General features: G+C 37.6%; 1 protein-coding gene across 3 annotated transcripts; it reads left to right on the forward strand.

Annotated features, from left to right (window-relative positions):
- The first annotated feature begins 1,306 nt into the window (after positions 1-1,306).
- tulp1a (TUB like protein 1a) lies at positions 1,307-25,285 on the forward strand. Of its 3 annotated transcripts, none has more exons than XM_051660300.1 (13): positions 1,307-1,407; positions 11,888-12,068; positions 12,293-12,397; positions 13,124-13,243; positions 15,384-15,494; positions 16,547-16,732; positions 16,984-17,066; positions 18,509-18,679; positions 18,992-19,104; positions 19,214-19,322; positions 19,417-19,515; positions 22,563-22,734; positions 22,970-25,284. In XM_051660300.1, exons 1-13 carry the CDS (start codon positions 1,393-1,395, stop codon positions 23,101-23,103), a joined length of 1,599 nt encoding a protein of 532 aa, XP_051516260.1. In that variant the 5' UTR covers positions 1,307-1,392; the 3' UTR covers positions 23,104-25,284. The 3 variants fall into 3 exon arrangements, with proteins under 3 accessions (XP_051516260.1, XP_051516261.1, XP_051516262.1); XM_051660301.1 differs by having other exon boundaries at positions 11,888-12,014; positions 22,970-25,283; XM_051660302.1 differs by lacking the exon at positions 15,384-15,494 and having other exon boundaries at positions 22,970-25,285.
- Positions 25,286-25,701: the final 416 nt, after the last annotated feature.

A 25,701-nucleotide genomic window follows, 5' to 3' on the forward strand; every position in this document is an offset into this window, starting at 1 on the left:
AAAGCAAAAGCAATTTTGTTGGTACAGCATTATTTTTAATGATTATTTCCTAAGTCAGAGTTTTATGTAGTAAATCCCCCAAAGAGACAACCCCTCTAATTCTGATGGCAATCCTATTAAACCCGACATTGGGGCTTTGGAGGTGGATGAGTTATTGACTGGTTTCTAGGGGGTGGGTGAGTGGTTTGCCTCTCATTGACAGATGGCACGCTAAAGCCAAACGCATGATGCAAAACAGCACTTGCATCGTGCTGGCCAGTTAAGACCACCTGTAAAACCCATGTGCTGTTTTGAAGTGCAAACAGACAGAATAGGCAACGTTTCTGTGTCATGTCGAGTTAGGTCATGTAAATGAACATTTTCAAAGTATGCGTTAGTTAAGCACATGTTTCATCGATTTAATTGGTTGGTGATGGAAATTTATTGCTGACAAATTTTATATAGAACTAACTGATTGATTGACCTTTGGAAAGTTGATTTGAGAAGAATTTGGAGGTTTTGTTGATCTCCAGTGTTCATCAGTGACTTGATGCCTCTGCAGAAAGAGATCTTAAAGGAGGTTTGGACAGTAGATGGGTGAGTCATGCTCACTTCTGCTTTGTCATAAATAATGTCAATGTATTTGACTTTCTCAATTATATTGATTTATCTCTTAGCCTTCCTAATGATGACTCTGAAAGGTCAGTACAGGTGAGTTACACATCAAGTGTCTATCTGTGCATGTGTTTGTGTATATGTATGTACTTGAATCAATGCCTCCATTCGATAACAAGCATGCTTTAATGTCCTTGCTAATATACAGTGGTGTTCAAAAGTCTGAGAACTCAATGAAAAATCATGCTTTTATTTTTCATTTAAACCTGGAACTGAACAAAGTTTTAGGACTTTGAAAAGGTTAAAAGAAAGACAAATAATGACATAAAGTGAATAAGGAATATGCAAGGTTCTGCACTATTTCTATGTCGCTAATTTGGAATGTTCTCAAATCATGATGAATAACAAGGATCATTAGCTTCTGCGCAAACTTGTGGAGTTCATGGCAGCTCAAGTGCATGCTTTAAAAAGGGGACGTACCTAAAACTAAGACATTTTGAAATTCCTATTATTTTTCAGTTTAGCTTTTCACTGAAATTGTTATGCTGATGAAATAATTTGAAGTTAAACATGTTCATTATGTAGTATTAGTTGTATTAGTAGATGGTACGTTCCTCTCTGTGTTGTTTTGGTTGCTCCTGGGGCAGATGGGCTTTACACAGAATCCTATTATCAACTCCTCCAGATTAAACTAGCTTTCATAATCAGCCACACTCATATAAACACACATGACAGCTTCTTCTGCTCTTTTGCCTGGACTTTTACTGTTTCTGCTGAGCTGATGTCATCACACTAACCATGTCTGCGGAGAAGGTACTGTTTGCTAACGGGGCGGTTGATGATCAAAGTGTTTCGAATCAGAGATAAGTTCAAATCATGAAGTCATTTAGCTTGATAGTGTTGTCTTATAGCAAAGCAAAGCAAAGCTTCTAGAGGTGGTAATAGAAATTTGTCAGAAATGTCAGAAATTTCTGAGGATGCTTTTAGAACTAATAGAATTGAGAATAGGTTGTTTGGTCATTTTATGCCAGGTAGAAAGGCTGTATATCTATGAGCTAGATTTTACCCCTAAGTGGCTTGCATGAAGTCTCAATTAGTCATGTGAGTTTAATGTTCTCTTTGTTTGATTTGTTAATGCTAAAATAAATATTCTGGGTTCAATTCAAGTTAAGCTCAATTGACAGCAATCGTGGCATAATGTTGATTACCACAAAAAAAAAACCAAAAAAAAAAATTCTTTAAAAAAAAAGCAAAAACCGTGGTTCCAGTGAGGCACTTACAATGGAAGTGAATGGGGCCAATATTTGGAGGGTATAAAGACAGAAATGTGAAGTTTAAAACTGTATAAAAGCACTTACAATTCTTCTGTTATTCTTCTTCTGTTAAAACTCGTTTATTATTTGAGCTGTAAAGTTGTTTAAATAATCATTTTTGAAGTCATTTTAGGATTTTAGGGTTTGTTGACATTACATCGTCATGGCAACAAAGTTGTACATTTGGCTATAATTTTACACAGAAGAGGTTAGTAAGTGAGTTTATCACTCTAAAATCATGTTAACATGCATATCCTTTATGTCTTCTGGCTAAACTTTTGAAACAGTGAGTATTTTAATATTCAAAAATTGGTTCCCATTCACTTCCATTGTAATTGGAACTTTGGAACCCAGATTTGTGCTTTTTTTTTTTTTTTTTAAAGAAATGGAGGGACGAGTCAAAAGCAATTTTTGTGATAATCAAAATTATGCTACAAATCCTGTCGATTGAGCTTAACTTGTAGTGAACCCGGAATATTTATTTAATGTCAGCTTTCATTATGCTCTTGTTTTTCCAATTAAATTTTTTTTATTGATTCATATATACACAACAGAGAAAAACCCAACACATATACAACGAATCAACATTTAACATTTAACCCCCACTAATATCCCTCCCCAATCACCAACCCCACCCTGACCCCCAACGAACACCCCTGTGGTCACATGTAATAATACACACACACACACACACACACATACACACACACACAAAACAGAAAACAAAAAAGTAAATATAATAAACATACATAATTAAACTACTCCCTCCACATCCCCTCCCCGAGAGTCCCCAAAAAACACGAAATAATTGCCCCATTTCTTATCAAACAAGTCCCAAAAACCCAGCCTTCTACTTGCCACCTCTTAGAAAGCTGCCACCCTCCCCATCTCCGCACACCACTCCGGAAATGAGGGCACTCCATCCGACTTCCATCCCCTTAAAATATTTTGCCTGCCAATCATGAGACTGGTCAGAACCCAATTTTTTTATGTGTTTATCCGCCAAATTTATGACCGCCCTATCACCCAAAATACAGAGTCTGGGGCAAAGTGAAATTTGAGTGCCCAAAACGTCACACAAACAACTCTGAACCTTCAACTAAAATTCTTGGATCTTAACACACCCCCAAAAAACATGGGTTGTGTCTCCATCTTCTGATTGGCATCGTCAGCAGGTGGGTGTGTCTTTAAGCTCAAGCCTATACAATCTAGAGGGGGTCCAATAGAATCTATGTAAAATCTTGTATTGCGTAAGGCGCAGCCTTGCATCTATGCTATGCTTTCAAATTCTTGAAATAAGAGAGGGGGATATCTACATGGAGAGATTATGACAAGTAGTTAAATTTTGGAATACAATTCATTTTAATTACATTAACCTTCCCAATCATAGATAAATGTAAGGAAGCCCACCTGCCCACATCGCTCGAAAACCTTTTTATTAAGGGGTCAAAATTAACTCTTAACTAAATCAGACAAATTTGCTGGGAATAAAATGCCCAAATACTTAATGCCCTGTCTGGGCCACTGGAGGGCGCCAGGCTGGAAAGCTGTTAATGGGCAGTACGCTAATGATTTCTAATGTCTTCATCAGTAGACGAAGACGTGGAACTATAGAGATCAAGATAGAATTCTTTAAAAGCTTTATTAATATCAATGGCTGAGGTAAATATTTCACCACCAGCAAATTTAACTGAGGGAATGGTAGAAAAAGACTCTCTCTGCTTAATATATCTAGCCAACATAGCTTCCCTGCTTTGTCCTCTGACTCAAAATATGACTGTCTTGCCCTGAATAGCTAAAACTCTACCTTCCACGACAAAATAGTATTATACCTGTATTTCAATCAGGTCAATTCTCTGAGGCCATCAGATAACATTCGGCGCTTCAGCTCTGCCTCGGCACTTTTAATATTCTCTTCCAACTCCACGAGTTCTCGTGCTTTGGATTTTTTGATGAATGAGGCATACTGTATGATCCGACCCCTAAGAACCGCCTTAAGTGCTTCTCAAGCCATGCCCACAGAGGATACTGAGGACCAGTTGGTCTCCATATAGACATTGATTTCAGCCTTTAGCATTTGTTGGAATTCAGAATTTTGCAAAAGGGATACATTAAAGCACCAACTATATGATTTATTTTTCTCCGTATATCTCAACACCTCTAAACTCACCAGGGTGTGATCTGAGACTAAAATGTTTCCAATTGAACAATCAGAAACAGATGAAATGAGGGACTATTCTAGAATAAATCTTATGGACTGATGAAAAAATGTATAGTCCCTATCAGATGGGTTCAAAAGTAACTAAATATCCATAAGACCAAGATTTTTACACATCCTGTGAAGTGTCACTGTTGCTCTAGGGGGCTTACACACTTTTGCTTCACTATGATCAAGGACTGAGATCATCAATATTATATCAAGACGGGTGACAGCGGCTTGCAACATCCCCTCAAGATCTATAAAAAAGTCCTGATCATCAGCATTAGGTGTGTAAATATTAGCCAAAATCAACCTTTGCCCCTGAATTTCTGCTAATGACACTTCCTAATTTATCTTTAGTCTGTTTGAGACATTTGAATTGTAGATGGTTACTTATCAATGTAATGACTCCCCTGCTCTTACTTGAGCCAGCACTAAAGAAAAAATGTCCACCCCATATCTTCCAAAATTTTTCAGCTTCCTGCGGGGAAAGATGCATTTCTTGAAGAAACACTATATCATATTTCTTACGTTTAAGAAAAGAAATAACCTTCCTTCTTTTTATGGAGTACCCCAACCCATTCACATTGCAACATGGAGAGAGACAATCCACTCATATTAACATCTGACATTTTGACATATTAGAAAAAATAGATTGTGTGTCAAAAAATTAAATTATAATGACCTGTCAGGGTTCAGAAAAAGAGGATTCAATTTGCAGGGTTATACACAGTTTATTGGGAAAACAGGAGTTCAAGAGGGTAACAAACAGAAGCAAGGGCTAGACTGGATAGGTCGACACACAATGACGGCCTCAGGTAGCATAGACAAAGTCCATGAAACGGTAACGCCCAGCCAAGAGCAGTCCGCACAGGATGTCAAGGACGATGGCGAGTGAGACAGGGGGAGCAACGGGCAGTGGTGGCAGGTGAGGCGGGGGGAAGGGGAAGGGAGATGGCAGCGGGGAAGCCGGAGATGGTGGGAAGATAAGCACTGTCCAGAAGCCAGGGAGACGGGGAGACTGGAGAGAAAAAAATAAAAAGGAAAAAACAAGACAAAACTGATCTGAAGGCAAGCCACAGGAGATAAAAGAAAAAAGAAAAAAAAAGAAAAAATTTAATAAAATAAAATCTATTAACTATGCCAAGTAAAAATTTAGAAAAAGGAAGGAGTAAATAAACTGGATAAAACTAAAAAATCAAAACCAAGCTGGATAACAAGAGAGCACAAGACACAGCAAAATAAAAGCAAAATAGAAATACCTTGGAATCCAAAGCAAAATCAAAACTGAAGAAAATAAGGCTTGACTAGATAACTAGACTACCAGGAACGGCAAGATGAAAAGCAAGACGTGAATAACAAGACGCATAAACGCGATCTGGCACGGGACAAAAAACATGAAGGGAATATAAAGGGAAACTAATGAGGGGTAACACGTGAGAGTAATAATGAACTACAGGGTAACAAGAGGACGGGGTGACAAATGACAGTTGAACGCATGGCAAAAACAACAGAATGACACATGTAGAAGCACATGGCAAACAAACACCAACAGAGCAGACCAGTGGGAGACAGGGTCCACATGACTGAGAGCAGGCAGGAGTCTGAGCCGCACCGCAGCCGGACTCAGGACCTTAGAGATGCGGTATGGCCCTAAGAACCTGGGTGCTAACTTGCGTGCCGGCATCTTAAGAGGCAGGTCCTTAGTGGATAGCCATACCCTCTGCCCACAGATATACTTGGGCGTCAGAGTCTGACGACGGTCTGCTGCCACCATGGCACGTCTCCCTGCCTGAAGCAGGACCTCTCTGGCTCTTCTCCAGGTTCTCCTACACCGCTGGACAAAGGCCTGGGCAGAGGGGACAGCAGCTTCAGATTCCTGCGAAGAAAACATAGGAAGCTGATAACCAAGTGAACACTGAAAAGGGGACATACCAGTAGATGCCACAGGAAGTGTATTGTGTGCAAATTCCGCCTAGGTGAGCTGCTGTCTCCAGGAGGCGGGATTATGTGATGTCAGACAGCGAAGCATACGCTCCAAATCCTGGTTGGCCTGCTCGGACTTCCTGTTGGTCTGCGGATGGAATCCTGAAGTCAGACTTGCAGTAGCCCCAATCAGATGACAGAATTCCCTCCAAAAGTGGGAAATGAACTGGGGCCCCCTGTCAGACACCACGTCCGTTGGAAGACCATGAATCCTGAAGACGTGATCGACCACCACCAGTGCCATTTCTTTCGCAGTGGGCAGTTTGGGAAGGGGAATAAAATGCACCGTCTTGGAAAAACGGTCAACCATTGTCAATATAGCGGTGTTGCCTTTGGAGGGAGGGAGGCCGGTAACAAAGTCAAGGGAAATGTGGGACCAGGGGCGGGAGGGAACGGGCAAAGATTGCAGCAGACCAGTGGGAGGCTTGTTAGAAAACTTATTCTGGGTGCAAACCAAGCAGGCCGCCACAAAATGTCTGGCATCTTTGTCCATGGAGGGCCACCAGAAACGTTAACAAGCAGAAGCCAATGTTCTCCGCACTCCTGGATGGCATACCAGCCTCAATGAGTGACTCCACTTCAACACAGCTGCACACAATGGCTCAGGAACAAACAACAGACCATCAGGGCAACCCATCGGAACAGCCACCCCTTGCAGAGCCTCCCTGACATGTCCCTCGACCCCCCAGGACACGGCAGCCACCACAATGGCCCCAGGCACAATCGAGTCAGGCAACGACTTACCCCTAGGGCAGTCAAAGAGACGAGACAGGGCGTCAGGCTTGACGTTCTTCGACCCTGGCCGGTATGAGAGGGTGAAACGGAACCGGCCGAAAAAGAGTGCCCATCTGGCCTGCCGAGAGTTCAACCTCCTGGCCGAACAGATATACTCAAGGTTCTTATGATCCGTCCAGACCAAGAAGGGCTCTGCCGCACCCTCCAGCCAGAGGCGCCACTCACCCAGGGCCAGCCTCACCACGAGCAGCTCCCGGGTTCCTAAGTTAGCAAAACCCAGGAACTGCTGCAATGCCTTGCGTCAGGGACTGTGTCAGGGACTGGCCATTCGGAGACAGCCCTTACCTTTGCCGGATCTACCTTAATTCCCTCCGCCAAGACTATTTGCCCTAGGAACAGAACAGAGTCAGCGTGGAACATACATTTCTCCGCCTTGACGTACAACTGGTTCTCCAGAAGACATTGCAGCACCTGGTGTATGTGCTGAATGTGTATCTGTAATGAAGAAGAAAAAATGTGGATATTGTCAAGGTACACAAAGACAAATCTATTGATTATGTCTCTCAACACATCGATATCCAGGGCCTGGAAGACAGCCAGGGCATTAGTAAGCCTGAAGGGCAACACCCTATATTCAAAGTGCTCAGTGGGGGTGTTGAACGCTGTCTTCCGCTCATCACCCTCCCTGATCCGAAACAGGTGATCCTCCAAGGATCCTCCAAGCCAGCAACGACCTTCGTCAGCATCGCCGACATGTTTCGGCCTGCAGCTCAGGGGCTTCAGTTTGAGCACATAAGTGCCTTTTAATGTCTCCAGAGCCTGAGGATTTTGAATTCTTTGACACATTGTCTACCTAGAACAGTTAAGAATCAGAGTGTATGGAATCTCACCGGTTTATGACATAAAAAGTATGAAAACTTGCAAAGTGCGCAGAGCTCGCCGTTCACACGTCCAACCCTCGCATGGCACCACGCAACTCCTCATAATGCTCTTGTTAATGTTTTCTATTTGACATCACATGGAGTAGGAAATGATATCAATCTAATTATGATGCAGTCTTTTAACATATTTACCTGGAAATATGTCATCTAAAGATGGCAGTGCCATGACCCACATCAAAGACTTGTTCTGTCTTGATCATGATTACAGAATCATTAAGATTGTCATCTAGTAATCTTTAATAATCTATTGTCCAAAATCTGGTTTTATAGTAAAAACATTCAGTACATTCAAATTAGTTGATATTTCATGCTAACTTTTTTTATGAAGAGTGCTAAATATATTTTTTATAATTAATTATATTTCTGGCTGGTTAATAGGCCTATATACACAATCTGATCTCATGAAAATTACGTGCCATCATATTTGCAAAATGATATTACGTGGTTCCTTACACGTATCATGGCAGTTCTGAGGTAAAATGTTGACTGTGTCGTGCTAAAAGTGAGTTAAATTTTCTCCCAAACTGATGAGTTTTTTAAGGTTAATGCTCTATCAAATTTAAATCAACAAAACTGACCTACCTACCCTAAAACTTAAACCTAAGCCTAACCGATAGTGTCAGAGAAAAGCAAATGTGAGATGAAAAATGCAATTGCTTAATCACTTTTGGCTCACGTGTCGATTCGTGTGCTCTTCAGGACTCGTACCTCTTGAATATTATGTTACATTTTTACTTAGAAAAGGAGGAGAAAAGGAGAGAGAATACAGTATATCAGGGAGGGGTTGATCAAGGCCACTGGAGCATGGCATTGAAACTCATTAACCCAAAGAAGTTTTTCATGGAAGCATACCTGAAATTAAAAATGCACCTAAACATTAACTCAGCAGCTCTGGACGAGATGAGCTAATCAACATTTCTCTGCCTCAAAAGCTATGTAGGTTAATTCAAGCATCGCTAGCACAACCATGGCAAGCAATTAATGAATGTCTTATTATGCTTTTTAGTCTACCAACAAATAAGACGTTTTTGGATAAATCATCAGTTAAAAATGAACCATCATTCCTACTGTACTCAAAAACTGATAACAGTCTATAAAGGGGTTTTTCCATAACACTTGAGTAAAATCCCCATGGAGGCAGTAATGAAGGATCTCTCTGTCTTTGCTCTTTGTTGAAGTGAGGTCTATAAATACGCATATGAGATTGGAACTAATCAGATTATATGCTCCCCACTCTATGCAGTATGGAAAAAGGCTGGGGTAGGCTGTGACGTCCAGCCAATATTGTGTAAGAATTAAACTTTCTCCATATCCTTCACAGAGTCTGGCCTCTCTTGAGCGCTCTGTGCATGTGATAGGTAACTTGCCAAACCATCCAGTTAAACAGATTAAAACCCCTTTGTTTGAGCAGTGCAAATGGTTGAATGAAATATACAGAAACAAATACTTGACAGGGATGAGGCTGAGAAATGTTGATGCCATTGTCTTTACGAAAGGGTGTAGACATTATGGCACAGGTTTTTTGTCATATCCACCTTATTTTGCAACGTTGAAGTAAGCAAGCGTCTGCGTTTCTGGGAAGTGTGACAGTTCCGCTGTTATTGACCGCAATGTTAATAACTAGAAGGATAGTAAGACCAGAATTTGGTGATATGGGCTTATAAACTATTACACAACCACAGCAGAATAATATGCCAGATAATTATCTAACATCAGTATTTATAGTAAAAGAGTTAGTAGAACATTCACTTGTTGCAGTGTTGTATTGAAGAGATGATAATAAAATCTGCTTCTTACTTTACCGAGAGTATGACAATGCAGTTTTTTAATGTCTCCATGTAAACCTCCATTAATCTGCAAAACCTCCGATATTGCCTTTATTTTTTTATTTCAAAAGGTGATCAGCGCCTGATCTCTCATTCATTCTGTAGTACAAACTATTTGTACCACAAACCAATGTGTTTATGAAAATTATAATTAATTATAATAATATGATGACGTATATTACCAGCCTGCAATATAAAGCAACAATGTAGTATTTTGTATTACTAAAATAGCTGGAGGTTGCTTATACCGGAAGAGGTCCACATTCAAGGTGGCTAATGGCAGCGCCCTAGTCATGCTGAAAAATAAGGTGGATAACAGGGATGTGCCCGAAGCCGAATTATTCAGAAAGGCATGAATAATGACTTCAAAACGAATAACGGATTCATCTGAATACTATAAAAAAATATTTTTATGACTGATTATCCAAAAAGCACAAGAATAAACCAACATTTTAAAGACACATATACAAAATTACAAAGATATGAATCTGTGCAGCCAATATTTCTAAAGCGTAAACCATATGAATGAAAAAGCGCACGGTGTGATTTCAGATCGGATGGGCACGGTCTCGACTCCATTTGCGGTCTCTGTTAATTGTGCACATCTGGAGCTTATTAAGTGTAACATTAACTAAGATATGACATAATTTACACTTTCCACTTCTTGAAATGTCTGTTAATGTATCACACGATTCACATGTGATTCCCATGTATTTATTTCTAGCCTAAACTTGAGCGCAATATTAAATTCCTGACCCGAAGTGATTATTTCACGTCGGAGCCTATCTATCCGTCTCTTACAGTTGACCACATTTATATTCATATCAGCGATAAAGAAATGATCTGGTTAAGACTTTATTCTGAAAAAAAGTTAAAATGCTCCATAGAGTATTCATCTATTAGGAAAATTCCTTCTTATGTAAAATAAAGAAACTGAAACATGCTTTTCTTCTTCTTCTTTAAACTGTGCTAAATGTGAAAATGTTAAGTGTTCTTGAAATCTGGTAAGGTGCTATATACATGTAACATTATTATTATTATTATTTTATTTTTATTAATTTTTGGGGGATTTTCTCCCCTTTTCTCCCCAATTTGGAATGCCCAATTCCCAATGCGCTCTAAGTCTTCGTGGTGGCGTAGTGACTCGCCTCAATCCGGGTGGCGGAGGACGTCTCTCAGTTGCCTCCATGTCTGAGACAGTCAATCTGCGCATCTTATCACGTGGCTTGTTGAGCGCGTTACCGCAGAGACCTAACGCGTGTGGAGGCTTATTCTATTCTCCACGGCTTTCATGCACAACTTACCATGCGCCTCACCGAGAGCGAGAACCATATTATAGCGACCACGAGGAGGTTAACCAAACATGACTCTACCCACCCTAGCAACCGGGCCAATTGTTTGCTTAGGAAACCTGACTGGAGTCACTCAGCACTCCCTGGATTCGAACTTGCAACTTCAGGTGTGGTAGTCAGCGTCTTTACTCGCTGAGCTACCCAGTCCCCTATTATTATTATTATTATTATTATTATTATTATTATTATTATTATTTAACTAAACAATGGTGTCTTACCATAAAAAATCCTGATAGACTTACAGGACTTTCACCTGTTTGTAGGCTATATTGATTTTATTTTAATTTATTTTAATGTTTAAATTTGTTTTTATTATTCACTGTAAAAATGTGTGCTTGACATTTCACATTTTGCTTAACACCTCTTGCCTCCAGAATAATGTGGTTAAATAATGCTATACATGCACAGACAAACGAACATTCTGTTTAATCAGATATTAATATCTGAAATACCAGGAGAAACAACAGTTAACAACATATTCCACATTTAATGTAGCCTACAAATTCAGATTCATCTATCCTTCCATCCATCCATCCATCCTTTTTTAAATTTTCTGTCAAAGGCTTTGTCAAGCCAACCTCAAAATTTGCCTTGACAAACTTGACCTATTTAGTTGTTTTTGCATAAAATTTATGATGCTACTGCCACAAAAAATAAAAATAATCATAATAATAAATAAAAAAATAAATGCACACTTCAGCTTTAATTCCTTGCATTTGAACTTGAAATTGTGGTGTGTTTTCCAGGTGGTTGACTATAAAAATTGTTTAATGATGTATCTTTCTAATGATTTCTGTGAAATCTTTTTGTTTGCTTTCATTGATGTATGGCAATGGGTAAGCCATACACTTTACCAGATGCAACCATGCCCAGAAATGTACAAATGCACAAAAACAACAATATTAATGCAACCCATTGTCCTTATGAACAGCCTTTGTAGAAGCCCAAAAAGAAGAAGCCAGAGGCAGATTCTGGGAAGGCCAATGGAGCTGAGGCAAAACCAAAAAAGAGCAAGGCTAAAAAGAGTGAAGACTTGTCAGGCGTGGAGGAGTTTACACCCTCAAAAAGTCAGTCAGACACATTACGCAATCTCACAAACAAACCCACATGGAATGGCTGTCGTGAGTTGATCTTACTATATCTGGACTACTTTGTTACCCCCTAAGGAAATAAAATGAATGGCAAACAAAAGACCCATGAACGTTGATTTATATTAGCAATTTGAAGATTGTAAATCAACATCTTAAGATACAGCTCCTTGTTCTGTTCAAGATGCTTTGATTTTGCATGATTCTGCATGTGAAATAATAATTGATTGTTAAAACCACTTATTTTCATTTCTCAGTAGATGGCAAAACTGTAAAGAAAAAGAAACCAGAGAAGGACAAAGAAGAACTAGCAGAAAAGAACACAAAAAAGAAGATCAAGAGTACTCCAAAAAAGAAGAAAGGTAGAGATTAAATGTCATGAAGAACTTTTTGGACAATATAACACCCCAAAAATCAAAAGAACATAAAATAATTTACTGTATATTTTGCATAAAGAAAATGAGCATATTTTAGGACATTTATGTATTTATTCATTCATTTATTTTGCATTTAGACATTTTTTTTTTCCTGACAATTAGGCACATTTTACCCCCAAATTCTCAGTACTCTTATGCAAATAAATAAATAAATACATAAAATCACATTCTCATTACTGTTATGAAATCTCTCACACAATATTTTTTATTAAAATGACATAAATTAAATTCAGTAAAACAAATACTTCCATGATGCATGCTTCCTGATTGTACTTTACAAATGTACTTAAAAATTCAACTATATATAATATATATATATATATATATATATATAATCTAAAGTATATCTATATACAGTATATTTATATACATTACAATAATGAGAATAATATATTTCCACATTTCTTTATGCCACTGAGAATCACGGGAGGGGAGTTTAAATGTGCTTAATTTTCAATGCAATAAAATCTTTATGATCTTAAAAAGAGACGTGAAATGTGACTTTCCTTGACATTTTTCATGAGATTGACCTAAGAACTGATTTTGTTATTTAAAGTGCAAGTGCTGAGGTGCTATCACTCAATTTCATTGCTGTCATCATTTATTTGATTAGTCCTTAATATTGACGTTTCTGACTGTCTCTTTGATCAGATTCAGATGATGAGGATGATGAGGATGATGAAGAGGAGATTCCACAGAAAAAGACAAAGAAGAAAACTCCCAAAGAGAGCTCCCCTGCCGGCACCAAAGAAAAGAAATCAAAGGCCAAAGGTCAGTTTAGCGCATTCACATGAATGCATCTAATGAACAGGGGACAAGGTTCATTTTGAACTTTGCTCAATTAGTTTCAACGGTCAAGTAGCATTGATGTTATTATAAGAGTCACTTTGAACTCAAATACACTGTGCTGGGGGCTGTTTTCCAATGTAGCCGGGGGTGTTTTCTTAACTGTGGCCATTTTTGCCTTGTGAACTTTTAAAGTTTTACTCTCGTAAAACATAATTTTTCACACTCTCACTAGTTTATTTAATTGATCCACTAACAATGTCCAACAGTGGATATAAATGCATCATCAACTTTATTACGGGCAAAACTGTTGGTTGTGCATTGTAGTAATGACGGCACAACTTAGGGACACTCGTATTTTGTGTAAAAATTTACGTAATAAATATTGAAATGGTTTATGATTATTTCACACGTTGTTTCGTTTATCATAGTTTTAAACAAGTAATTCATATTCATATGTTCGATTTTTATATTTTAAGATCGAAAGTCTGGGTTTGGGACAGGGGTAAATTAATAAAAACTACACACAAAAGGCTTAAAGGGATAGTTCACCCAAAAATGAAAATTGTCTCATCATTTACTCCCCCTCATGCCATCCCAGATGTGTATGACTTTCTTTCTTCTGCTGAACACAAATGAAGATTTTTAGAAGAATTTCTCAGCTCTGTATTTCCATACAATGCAAATGAATGGGAACCAATATTTTGAAGCTCCAAAAATCTTTCTTCTTCTTGTGTTTTTGGTGATTCACATTCTTCATGCATATTACACCCTACTGAGCAGGGAGAATTGATCCGTTTCTCACCCACACCTATAATATCACTTCTGAAAATATGGATTAAAACACTGGAGTTGTTTGGATAACTTTTATGCTGCCTTTGTGTACTTTTTGGAGCGTCAACATTTTTGCACCCATTCACTTGCACTGTATGGACCTACAGAGCTGAGATATTCTTCTAAAAATCATAATTTGTGTTCTTCAGAATAAAGAAAGTTATACACTTCTGGGATGGCATGAGGGTGAGTAAATCATGAGACAATTTTCATTTTTGGATGAACTATCCCTTTAAAAAGAAGAAAAAATGAATGATGAAGATCTGTTAAAAAAAAAATAGTTTCCAATTCAGTTTTAATGTGATCTTCCTAGAAAAAATGTTACATTTTTATAAATAAATAAATAAAAATAGTATAGACTACTTTAAGTCTCAGAAAACAATGTGAAGTTTTTGTTGTTTTTTTTCTCTGCAGAGCAAAACACTTTAGGTATCGTGTCAGAGGTAACTGTTAGACAATGGCTTCAGTGTGTGTAACTCTTAATGTCGTTATGTACACATGTATGGGGGTTTGCTACTCAGGAAGTGGATTAGCGGTAGATCCCATGAGCTAAGAAGATTAGCTAGAACAATACAGGAGAGCTGTCTTAAAGATTCCCACTCAGATTTATCTATGAGTTGAATTGAGGGACTTCAAGTGAATGTAACTCTTTTTTTAGTGATGCTTTACGGGGTTTGTTTGCTCGTTTTGGCCTCTTTTGTCCTGTTGTTAAAAGACAAATGTGAGCTTCTTGGGGGGGGCGTCTAATGAAGCCACTCAGATAAGTAGAAAGACGACCTGGAAAAGTCCAGCTGCTTACAAATGCATTTTAACAGACAATATCTACAATATAGAAAACCTGTGTTCATACAGGTACTATTACATTTGTTAAACATTTGTGCAAGTTAAATGTATGATGACAGAAACCCTGGAGCACGATTCAAATCCAATGCCTCTGAAAAGGCTACAGTGAGACTAAGTGGAGAAAAGATATTAGAACTCAACACTCTCTGGTACTGAGTTATCCCTGTTTTGACATTCAAACAGGAAACCCTGCAGTTGTTACACTGAGCCATTACCGACATAATTTCCTTACTGAAAGACAACTAGAAGCTCTGCTGATTATCTGAAGCTTACTTGCACACCTGAATATCCCCAGGGGAGTTCTAGGAACTGGTCCCAACTTGACTTTCACATTAGGGATCTTGGCTAAATACTCCTTGAACTCTAAATTGGCTCCAATGACTCATACATTAACTGTTATAGTAGAAAATACTGAGCTCATTTTTAATCCAGTTTATTTTCTCTCCAGATAACAAAAGTGAATCAGAAAGCAAAGGAAAGACATCTAAACCTAAAAAGGAGCCAGCCTTTATGTTTCAGATAAATGGAGATAAACCAGACTTTATCGCAAAAAAGAAAGGTAATTACAATTATCTTGAAACACTGTACTGTGACCATAGCATTTCTAATGACCTTAGCTAATGGTAGCTGCTAGAATTTTTAAATGATAGACAATGTAATCAAATACTTTAAAGGCCATGTGTGTCTTTTTTTTTTTTTTTTTTTTGGTGTTAAAAATACTATAAAACAACAGTTCTGGTCTTTGAATTTGATTGGACGAGCACTATTCAAAGAGTGCTAATATATAGTCCAACAACTATTTGTATTACTCTGCTTATGTTCTTGACTGTCCAAATAGTGTTGGGGATTTTAATTTATTGTTCATTTTGATTTCATTCATTGATTCGTTCAATTACCATTTCTGGAGATTGCACATTTACTTTAGTACGTGGCAACAAATTAGCATTTTTTATGTTAGTAATTTAGAGCATCAGTCAACTATTGACTCAACTGGCACAGTCGTTCACAACTGAAACAATTCGTTCACTTAAAATGTTTGTTCAAAAACATAGATTTGGTCACGAACAAAACACCACTAGTATAAATTAGTGAGCAGTGCAGAACTATTGGAACTATTTCTGCTGGTGGATAAGAAATTTTGTTCTGAAATGTACATTTTTTTTATTATTATTTACTTGTTTGGTGAACTTTTAAAAGCAATACAGCAGACTGCTCTTATCCTCGACTGACGTGCAGAGACAACTTCAAGTAAGCCATTTGAAGGTTTATTTACCTTGAACATTGTAAATTTTGCTGCAGCTCTTTGCCGTTTTTACCATTGCTCTGTTTGTGTGAGCGGCCCGATGTAGGAACACTAGCTACAATGGCATGAGTATGGTGCAACACTACCTGTTTTGGCTGACAATTGCATACAGAGGAAGTATTTGGGAGGCTGTTTGAAAACAGTATATTGCAATTTGCTTGCAGCTGCCTATGGCACAGAAATGACACACATCATCTTTTAGTAGTGTAACAGAATGCTTGGAAATAGTCTTAATAGTGTTGTCAATTTACCAATAAATGGTGGAATTGTCCATTTCTTTGACTGAAATTTGTGAATGTCATTTCCAGCTGCTAAGTCGGACAGCGATGAGAGTGAGCCGGAGACTAAACCCAGCAAGACCAAAAAGAAATCAACAGCCAACTCAGCCTCCATGTTTCAAACTGGAGGAGGGAAAGAGAAAGACAAAGATAAAGACAAGAAAAAAGACAAGAATAGCAAAGACAAGGAGAAGGAGAAGAATAGCAAGAAAAAGAGTGAGTGAACATTTAAAATCATTAAGACAACATTTGAGTTGCTCAACAACTCTAGAAGGTTTTGCTGGCTTGAAGGGGACCAAGGGGTCACTTCATATCATACAGCATCGTATCATACTGTATCATGTCATATACATGCAATATTTCATGTAAGTCATGGTTTCTTGTACCACAAAACAGTCATAATTTAGTTTTAATGGAGAATTAATGGGTCCCTACCCCCCATCAAAATGTTCTCATTTCACATGTAGGCTCAGCTAAATCTGATGAAAGTGAAGAAGAGGATCCAGAAGTGACCAAAAAGAAAAAAGGCAAAGGAAAGAAAAGTAAAAAGGTAAGACTCTTACTACATGGTGGGTAGTACTGAACATGTGCTCCAACATACTGCTTGGTAGCACTTATGTGCAGGACACCTGAGTTTCAATCTGGCCAAGGTCATGTACTAATCCCAGCCCCATTTTCCATTTCATTTCGTCACTTCTCTACACTGTAAATCCTAATATTGTCATTTCTGGAAAAATCAAGTTGTCTTAATTAAACATTACTTGAAATGTCAAGTTTTGGGCTAATAACTCAATTATTGAAGTTCCTTGAACTTATTTTTCTTAAAAATCTTTAGACTTAAGATGTCTAGACGGTGTTAATAACACAAACGATTGAGTACAGTATTAAGGCTATGGGGAATACCCACAATACCTTGCACTTGAATTATTTAATTATGTTTTCTTGGTCAAAGTGAACTTATGGGGGCATTTAAATAGTTGTTATTAAGAATTCATAGAGTTTTAAGCTTTTTTGAAGTATTATTTGTTATTTTGTTGCAAATAGTTGTTTCGTGTGATGTCACCATTAGAGTGATTTGTGTCCCCTTTGGTCAAATTGGATCCTTTTAACTTTAAGTTCATAATGTGCATGTGCAACCGAATTACAGATATATATGCGTTTCTGTGGAGAAATACATTATTTAATGACTGACCTAAAATCGATTATAATCTTCATTATTTAAGATGTGTATGCATAAATTTTAGTCCATTCAATTACAATTATTAAGATGCAACGACAACATTTAAATAGCAAATCTGAGTTAAGTCAGAGACATTTAAGCAAAGACGGGCAACTTCTATTTAAATGAATGGGAGAAATTGGAATGCCTGCCTTACAGGTAAAAGAGCCAATCACCTTTTAGATACAGACATTGCCTGTCAATCAACTCAAGAACGTGCATACGCATTAGCTCTACAAGCCGAATTTATTTATTTATTTTTTGCGTAATACGAGGTAAAGAAGCACAATTTACGATTTACCAGTTTTGCCTTGTCAGGTTTTACTGCTGATTTAAAATATGCTCTTTGATCGTAATCTTGACCAACCGTTTTTGAGATTTCGATGTTCCCCCATTCAAGTAGATATGAGTTGCACTGGCATGACTGGAAATAGCCTCCCGGGAGTGTTCCAAACATGGTCGACAGTGGACTGAATTGCTAGAAAGACTTTGGTTAATTCTACTTGCATCTAACAACTAAAAACTTAAATAGTTAAGTTAATTCTATCTGAACACCAAGTTAAGTGAACTTAATTAAACAAGTTTTTGAGATGCCATTACTCAATTTAATTGAGAGAACGAGTTTACTCAATCAACTGAGAAGAGTCAACTTATTAGCGTTTCCAGTGCACCACTGTGTAAAAATAAAGGCAATAAAAGCAAGACTGTGAAATAATTTAACACAGATGTCAGCCTCAAAGAAAACTGTATCTGTTATCTGTCTCTCATGGCAGGAGGAGGAGAGGCCTCCATCCCCAGAGATTGAGTTTGATGACCTTGAGGAGTTTGTTCTTCAGCCTGCACCTCAGGGAACCACCATCAAGTGCAAAGTGACACGAGACAAGCGTGGCATGGACAGAGGCTTCTATCCCACCTACTACCTCCATTTAGACAATGAGAAGAAGGTTAGAGATGCCAAACTAGCTCTGATATCTGATTATCATTTGGATGATGGTTCCATTAAATAGTAATAAATAGTAAAAATTCCTGGTAAAAACTGGTCACCAGCATTTGTTGCTTTATAGATGATGCTTTGATGATCTTATTCACCAGCATGGGATCTTGGCGTGCTGCTTTGTCCTCCAATGGACCTTATTTAGAGTAGCTCCATTTATCATTTTTGATAAATAAATGAAAACAAGGCTTTGAGGTAAAGACTTTGATTTGTATTAATGCTGTTTGGGATTCCCTTTAACCCTTTTATCGCTGTTCAACAGGTCTTTTTATTGGCTGGCCGAAAAAGAAAAAAGAGTGCAACGTCAAATTATTTGATCTCCATAGATGCCACTGACCTGTCACGGGGTGGAGATAATTTTATCGGCAAGTTGAGGTAACTTTCACGAATTTACATTTAATGAGTATGTGTTCTGACCATGTCGGTTTGCTTGACTACTACAATTTTTTTGTTTGTTTTGTGGATTCTCTTCTCTTGTCTTAAGGTCAAATCTCATGGGTACCAAGTTCACTGTATTTGACAACGGTCTTAACCCTGAACGTGCCCTCAGAGATATGTCAAATGCCCGGCAAGAACTAGCTGCTATCATTTATGTGAGTGTTCAATTTGACCAATTCCACAGCGGTTTACCTGAAGTATTTGAAATCTTTTAGAAGTTTTAAAGAAGACACCGATGTTTCTTTCCAGGAGACGAATGTGTTGGGGTTCAAAGGGCCTAGGAAAATGACAGTGATCATCCCAGGAATGGATGACGACAATGAGCGAGTACAGATATGTCCACGAACAGTGAGTTCAGTTACTAACCTGCTACTATAACTGATCTCTGACATGTAATAATACAGGCGAGATGGTGACTTTATGATGCACATTTGCATCTACATTTTGCATTGTTTAAGGACCCCAATTTCATGAAACATGACTGTGGCACATTTTTGCAAAAAGTAATATACTGAACATGGCTTCATATAAAAGGTATATTGTGGCATTTCCGAAGTGAAATGTCAACCGTTTGGCTGTACAAGCGAGATAAATTTGATTCCAAACAGATGAAGTTTTAAAGGTCAATGCTCTATAGAATTTTATGTCAACAAAACTGACCTATCCTAAACCTTAAACCTAAACCTAACCGATATTGTCCGAAAAAGCAAATGTGAGATAAAAAAAGTAATTACTGATGCAACCACGTCATTTTGCGGTGCTTTTACAGTATGACACTTTCAGCTCATGTTTCAACTTGCATGCTGTTCTGGACTCGTTTCCCGGTCCTTTGCATCGCAAGTGTAACGCTCTATCATGTTGAGCTGCTGTACAATTTTTTCGCATTTGAACAAGCTTGAAAATGTAGTTAGATATGTATGGCAAACATTCAAATGTTTTACCTTACAAGTTATGTGCAATAGTAAAAGTGTTTAGATGTCATAAGATAGCATTGTGTGAGGAACAGGTGAAAACACTTTGAGCACTGTACATGATTTTTAGTTTAAGTTTGTTTATCTAATTTTATTTTTGTCTATTTTAACAGAAGAGGAAAAAGAAAAAAGGGCAAAAGAATATTCAGATAAAATGGCTAATATTAACTGATCGTCTTCGTTATGAGGGAAAACATTCGCTTATGTTTTTCCTCTTTTGTAAGTCGCTTTGGATAAAAGCGTCTGCCAAATGAACAAATGTAAATGTAAATGTAAAATGTTATTTCAGAGCTTAAAGGGAATTGTTGTCCAGAGGCCACCCAAAATATGGTTGACATTTTTTATTACTCAGAAAGGAAAGATCATGATGCTGTCATCGGTGGCTAATTTCTGATTTCAATAGATAAAGAGGCGAACGTAATGACTTTTACAACAAATTTGTAGAGATTTCTCAAGGCGGGATGCATGGAATTTGTGTTCAAGTAACGGTAGGAATACATAAAAAAATATGTGTTAAGGACTATAGGTCATAGCAATTCTATAGCATCATTTCTGGTTAGTCTGATATGTGGGTATGATTTGGTGAACTGAATTGACTGCTGTGAAGGATTAGATAGGCTAGTTAAATGGTGCATTTTTAATTTTGACTCCCTGAGAAACTCTGGGAAAAAAGCTCTGGACTGATCTGGGCCTGTCTCTCAATAACAGTTGATCTTAACGGTTAAGAGCATTTTCTACTAGCAATTTTATGTTCATTATTTTTAATGAACGCGCGAGGACACGCTTTAAGTGTTACTTAAGAGAGGAGCTACTGTCCGTGTGCGAGATGCTGAAATATGACAGTATAGTGCCGCTCATCAATGTAACTTCATTATAATTGTGTGTAACTTTATAAACATTTGTAATTTACCTTGCTGGAAATGTTTATACACATTTAACCTAATTAATTACACAATTAAATTTTTTTGCAATCATTTTGTGCAGAACAATCTATTTATTTTACACAACCACTGCTTCTTTCATCAGATGTGCTTTTTTAATATTTCATTTTCACAAATTGCTCTGTTAGTCATTTACAAGTTTACAGGATCACTGAAGACAGCGGAGGCCCTGTGCATGGTCCTGCCAATGAAAAACATTAATTGAATATAACGAGGTTCACCATTATTGCGGAGTGCAAAATTAGGAGACTTAGGAGCTTTAGAGATGTGGCGCCCTCTGAAATTCCAAATTTCATCCTGGCGCTGAATCTGGTATTAAGTGTTTTTGAACTGATAATCTGCCGTTTTGCTTTACTCGTGATTTGTGTGAAAGTAAAAAAAGTTATTGTTGTTGTTGCGCCTTTAGTGTTAATTTCACATAATATGTACAATGAATAATAAAACACATAAAAATCATCTTGTAAAAATGTAGTTTGATTCTATGAAATCAGGTTATGTTTAAGACATTATATCACATCATGCCTTTCAATCTGTGTGGCTGGCCTATCTCCAAAAGAGGGCGGGATTACTCCAAAAAGGGGTTGCGCCAGCTCTAAAAGGAGGCGTCACTTCCACTCACGGTAAAGATTAGGGAAAGGGTAAGGTAAGGGGCTCCCTATATCTTCAATGGCGGTTTGGAGCAACCACCCCTTTTTGGAGCATTGCCTGCAGCTATACCCTTCTCGCTTTTTTAGATAGGAGCACTGGCTGCGTCTCAAAACTTAGCTAGCTGACTCAATGTTTAATGCCTATAGTATCCTACATGGGTCGGTATCAGCATAACATTTCTGACCGAAATGAATTTCATACATAAGTGACAGATTTCAGGCACTCTTTGGCAGCAACTTACAACCACTCTCACACGGAACATGAATAATGTCCTGCATGTGAACCACAAGACAAATTTGACTAACAATAACAACTGATTGCAATTTAAGCATGTGGCTAAGGCCATATCCAGACTAATCTGTTTTCGTCTGAATACTCAGTTTTCAGTTTCCTAGCATCATCATTTTCAGAAATATGCGCCAATGGAGAGCGTTTTTGAAATGCTCTGTTTTTCGGTGTAGGATGAGAGGCATAAACGTAGCAAAATTTATGTATTTTCAAATGTTAATGTGGGCATGGCCTAATCAAACAAGTTGATATTCTATTAAATACAAGTATATGTAGCTCACACAAATACGTTGAAATACCACAGTTTTAATATATAGAATTATTTCATATCAATACCTTTTTGTAATGCATTTAAAAAGAGCTTGTTCAGCACATTTTAGGATTGCCTTATCCATCCATCAACTGTTCATTTTGTTCACTATCCTGTTAATTATTTCAGTAATACGTTATATGGCACACAGACGGCACCGTTACCTAAAAATTACCCATCTAGTGCATTTGTTTTTGGAACAGTTACAGTAGAGCAATTCTCTTATTTTACCTTTAGGAAAACGACAGTCTGCTGGTACGCTTCCAGAACAGACAGATGGACAATGTGATTGAACTTCACAACAAAACACCGGTTTGGAATGATGACACCGCTTCATACGTCCTCAACTTCTCAGGTCGGGTCACACAGGCCTCTGTCAAGAACTTTCAGATCGTCCACAGCAAAGACAGTGAGTGATATTGGTGATATTGACAACTGAGTCAACATCCCTTGCCTTTTCATCTAAGCATGCTTTAAGCGTGAACTTCACAAGCCCTGATTTTTAGCATAAATTGCATTCCAAAAGAATTTTATGTTTTTACTGTTTCATTGATGCAGAATTTTCTTACTGATGTTATCAGATTTCAAATAAACGATGTATGTGACTTTTCTGTCATTTTAACTGTAAATGCTTTGATTTTTAGATAGCTACATTGTGATGCAGTTTGGAAGGGTAGCTGATGACATGTTCACTCTGGACTATAATTACCCCATGTGTGCAGTGCAAGCCTTTGCTATTGCTCTGTCCAGCTTTGATGGAAAACTGGCCTGCGAATGACAACAAAGCACAAAATTCCACAACCAGCAGTCGAATCTTTGAATCAACACACAAGAACATTATCATTGAGAAGAATGATGAAGAAAGATCACTCATCTGCTGATGTGGGAATTTTTTTTTCATTTTTTCATTGTGCCTGAATGTGATTGGGAGACTCTAGATTTACCTTGCCTATCCCTAGATACAGAACAGTAGCCAGCACGAGAGCTGGGCATTATATATTTGTTGCATATATTGGGCATTATAAATGTGTGTATGCATGTGATGTATTTATTCCGTATGAATGCAGGTTACATTAAAGGTGCACTCAGTATTTTTTTCTAATAAAAAAATACTCCTAAAGTAAATAATTGTAATTTTGAAACATAAAGTATGTATAAAAGCATGACCACTCACATATCAGTAACCTTATAAAAGCTGTTTAAATCTACATGGAGAGGGTCTCCTCACGGGGGCAGCCATTTTAGAATCACATGACCAGCTGAATACTACTTGCTTATGGTGCGTTCCAGACAACTCATAACTCTGAATTTCCCCACTTCCTACTTGAAAATAATGACTGGAACACAGCTCGAAGTTGGACATCTGACTTGTGAAAAAATCTACTTCAGCAAGAAGCACCATTTGACATCATTTCCATGGTGGCGGCGACCGAGCATAAACCGGAGATAGGTTTTGTGAAACATGAAAACAACATTTTTACTGCACAAAATGTATGTACAATGTACAAAATGCAATATACAATAAATATACTAAAGAATGTTTAGAAGAATTGTTTGTTTCAATCAATGCCAACATTTTCATCTATTTTGCTCATTAAATAGCTACTAGATAGCCAGCTAGCTAGCATCTGGAAGGCTGTGTATTTGACATGTGTGCATGTGGCCATGATGTGTGATTGACTGGAACGCACTGAGGTTGGAAGAGGGAAATTTCAGCTCGGATGTTCCCACCTTCTACTTCTTCTGGAACGCAGCATATATCTTGGTTACCACCTTGTTATTGGACACTTTCACTCTTGGATTAAATTAATCATGGCTGACTGTTAGTAATGCATTTCTACAATGGAATCTGTAACCGAAAACTATTGATTTTGAATGATGTTTCATCCATGCCACTAGGTGTCACTGTAAGTCCAAGATGACACAAATAAAAATGTTACTGAGTGCACCTTTTAATGAATGAAGGACTATTTTGTGTTGTGCTGACATTTTTGATCGTATGTGTGTATGGATTTATTTTTTGGATACCAAAAGAACTAAATGAGCAATGCAATTTCTGTTGTTGCCTCAAATACCTGATGAGAAAACATTTAAGAACATACTGTATAAGAATGTGCATTTAAAAGATTAAAGAGTATTATAGAATACGTTTATTGTGTAATAGCTGAACATATTTAGGTATTTTCATTTTTATTATTTTTCTGATATATTGTGCATGCCTTTATGTATCCTTCTGTAGAAACCTTTCAAACACTGGGCATGATTAAAGCTTATTTTTTTTCTTTCCCATTTTTGAAGAATCATCTGTGAAGACCTGTGAAGGATTCTGACATAGAGACATGTGAGCTACTATTGGTTGATGTTGATAAGTTGGGTTAACCCTAACCCAACAACAAAAAATGATATCATAGCATTGCCTTTGTTTTTGCATAATGGGTCCATTCTGATGAACTGGCAAAGCTGTCCTTAAGGTGGTGCTGTTTCAACAGGGCTTTACGGACTTACTACCCTTGACCGCAGTGTACTCATTTCCAAGTTACAGCAAAACTTCTTTTCACACCTGTTTCAGTCAGTTGTCCAGTTTGAACTCAACGTCCCAATGTCCCATTAATACTATTTAAAAAGTGACAAATATATCAGACATTTTATTTATTTATTTATTTATTTTTTTTACAGTATATCTGCATTCTCTGAAGGTTGCAAGTCTGACACTCACAGTTTTTACTCTTTTTGAGTATAATGCAGTCCTAAAGCTGCTGTACGCAATTCTTTGAATTCCACACATAAAATGTCCCTACGATAGACTTAGCTGAAATAAATGTCACACTTGACTCCGTGACCACAACAGACTCTGTAAAAAGCATTTAAAAAAAAAGTATTTGATTGTGGCCATTGCATGTTATCAATTCAGAAAACTTGGAAGCGGCTCTCGGCCAATAACAGTAGTTTGGGGCGGGATGTGTTTGACCAATGGTAGAAGGGGCAGTGTTTTGTTTGGAAACAGCTATTATTTTTGTTGTTGCCAGTATAGCAGAAATCACTTTACAGCAGCTTTAAAATTTTAATTGTTAAATGATTTTTCTCAACACTGATCATAATTTCTTATGAAATGTATATTCAATAAATATCTTAATTTCTACATTTCGGTTCTTGGATGAAACACACAATGGTTGTGACTTAAAACCTAGCAAGCTGAGATACCTACCTAGATAATATTTTGGGGCATCTTGTGCAAGAGCGTAGCAGCCGCACTCTTTAAAAAGGTGATTCTTGTTGGAGTTTATATCAGCGCATGAGTCTTCATTAAGTTATGCTTTTTACATTGTGTTTGTGAGGTAATAGTTTGATCGGTTGTTTTTGCCAATTTACGCAGATT

The sequence above is a fragment of the Myxocyprinus asiaticus genome, chromosome 28 (genome assembly GCF_019703515.2).
Source record: "Myxocyprinus asiaticus isolate MX2 ecotype Aquarium Trade chromosome 28, UBuf_Myxa_2, whole genome shotgun sequence".
Lineage (NCBI taxonomy): Eukaryota > Metazoa > Chordata > Actinopteri > Cypriniformes > Catostomidae > Myxocyprinus > Myxocyprinus asiaticus.

Bases quoted from the DNA above. Each gene is read 5' to 3' on its own strand.
- tulp1a (XM_051660300.1), top strand. The intron at 13,244-15,383 runs GTCAGTTTAGCG...TTTTCTCTCCAG, and splicing joins AAAGAAATCAAAGGCCAAAG to ATAACAAAAGTGAATCAGAA. The intron at 19,323-19,416 runs GTGAGTGTTCAA...GTTTCTTTCCAG, and splicing joins AACTAGCTGCTATCATTTAT to GAGACGAATGTGTTGGGGTT.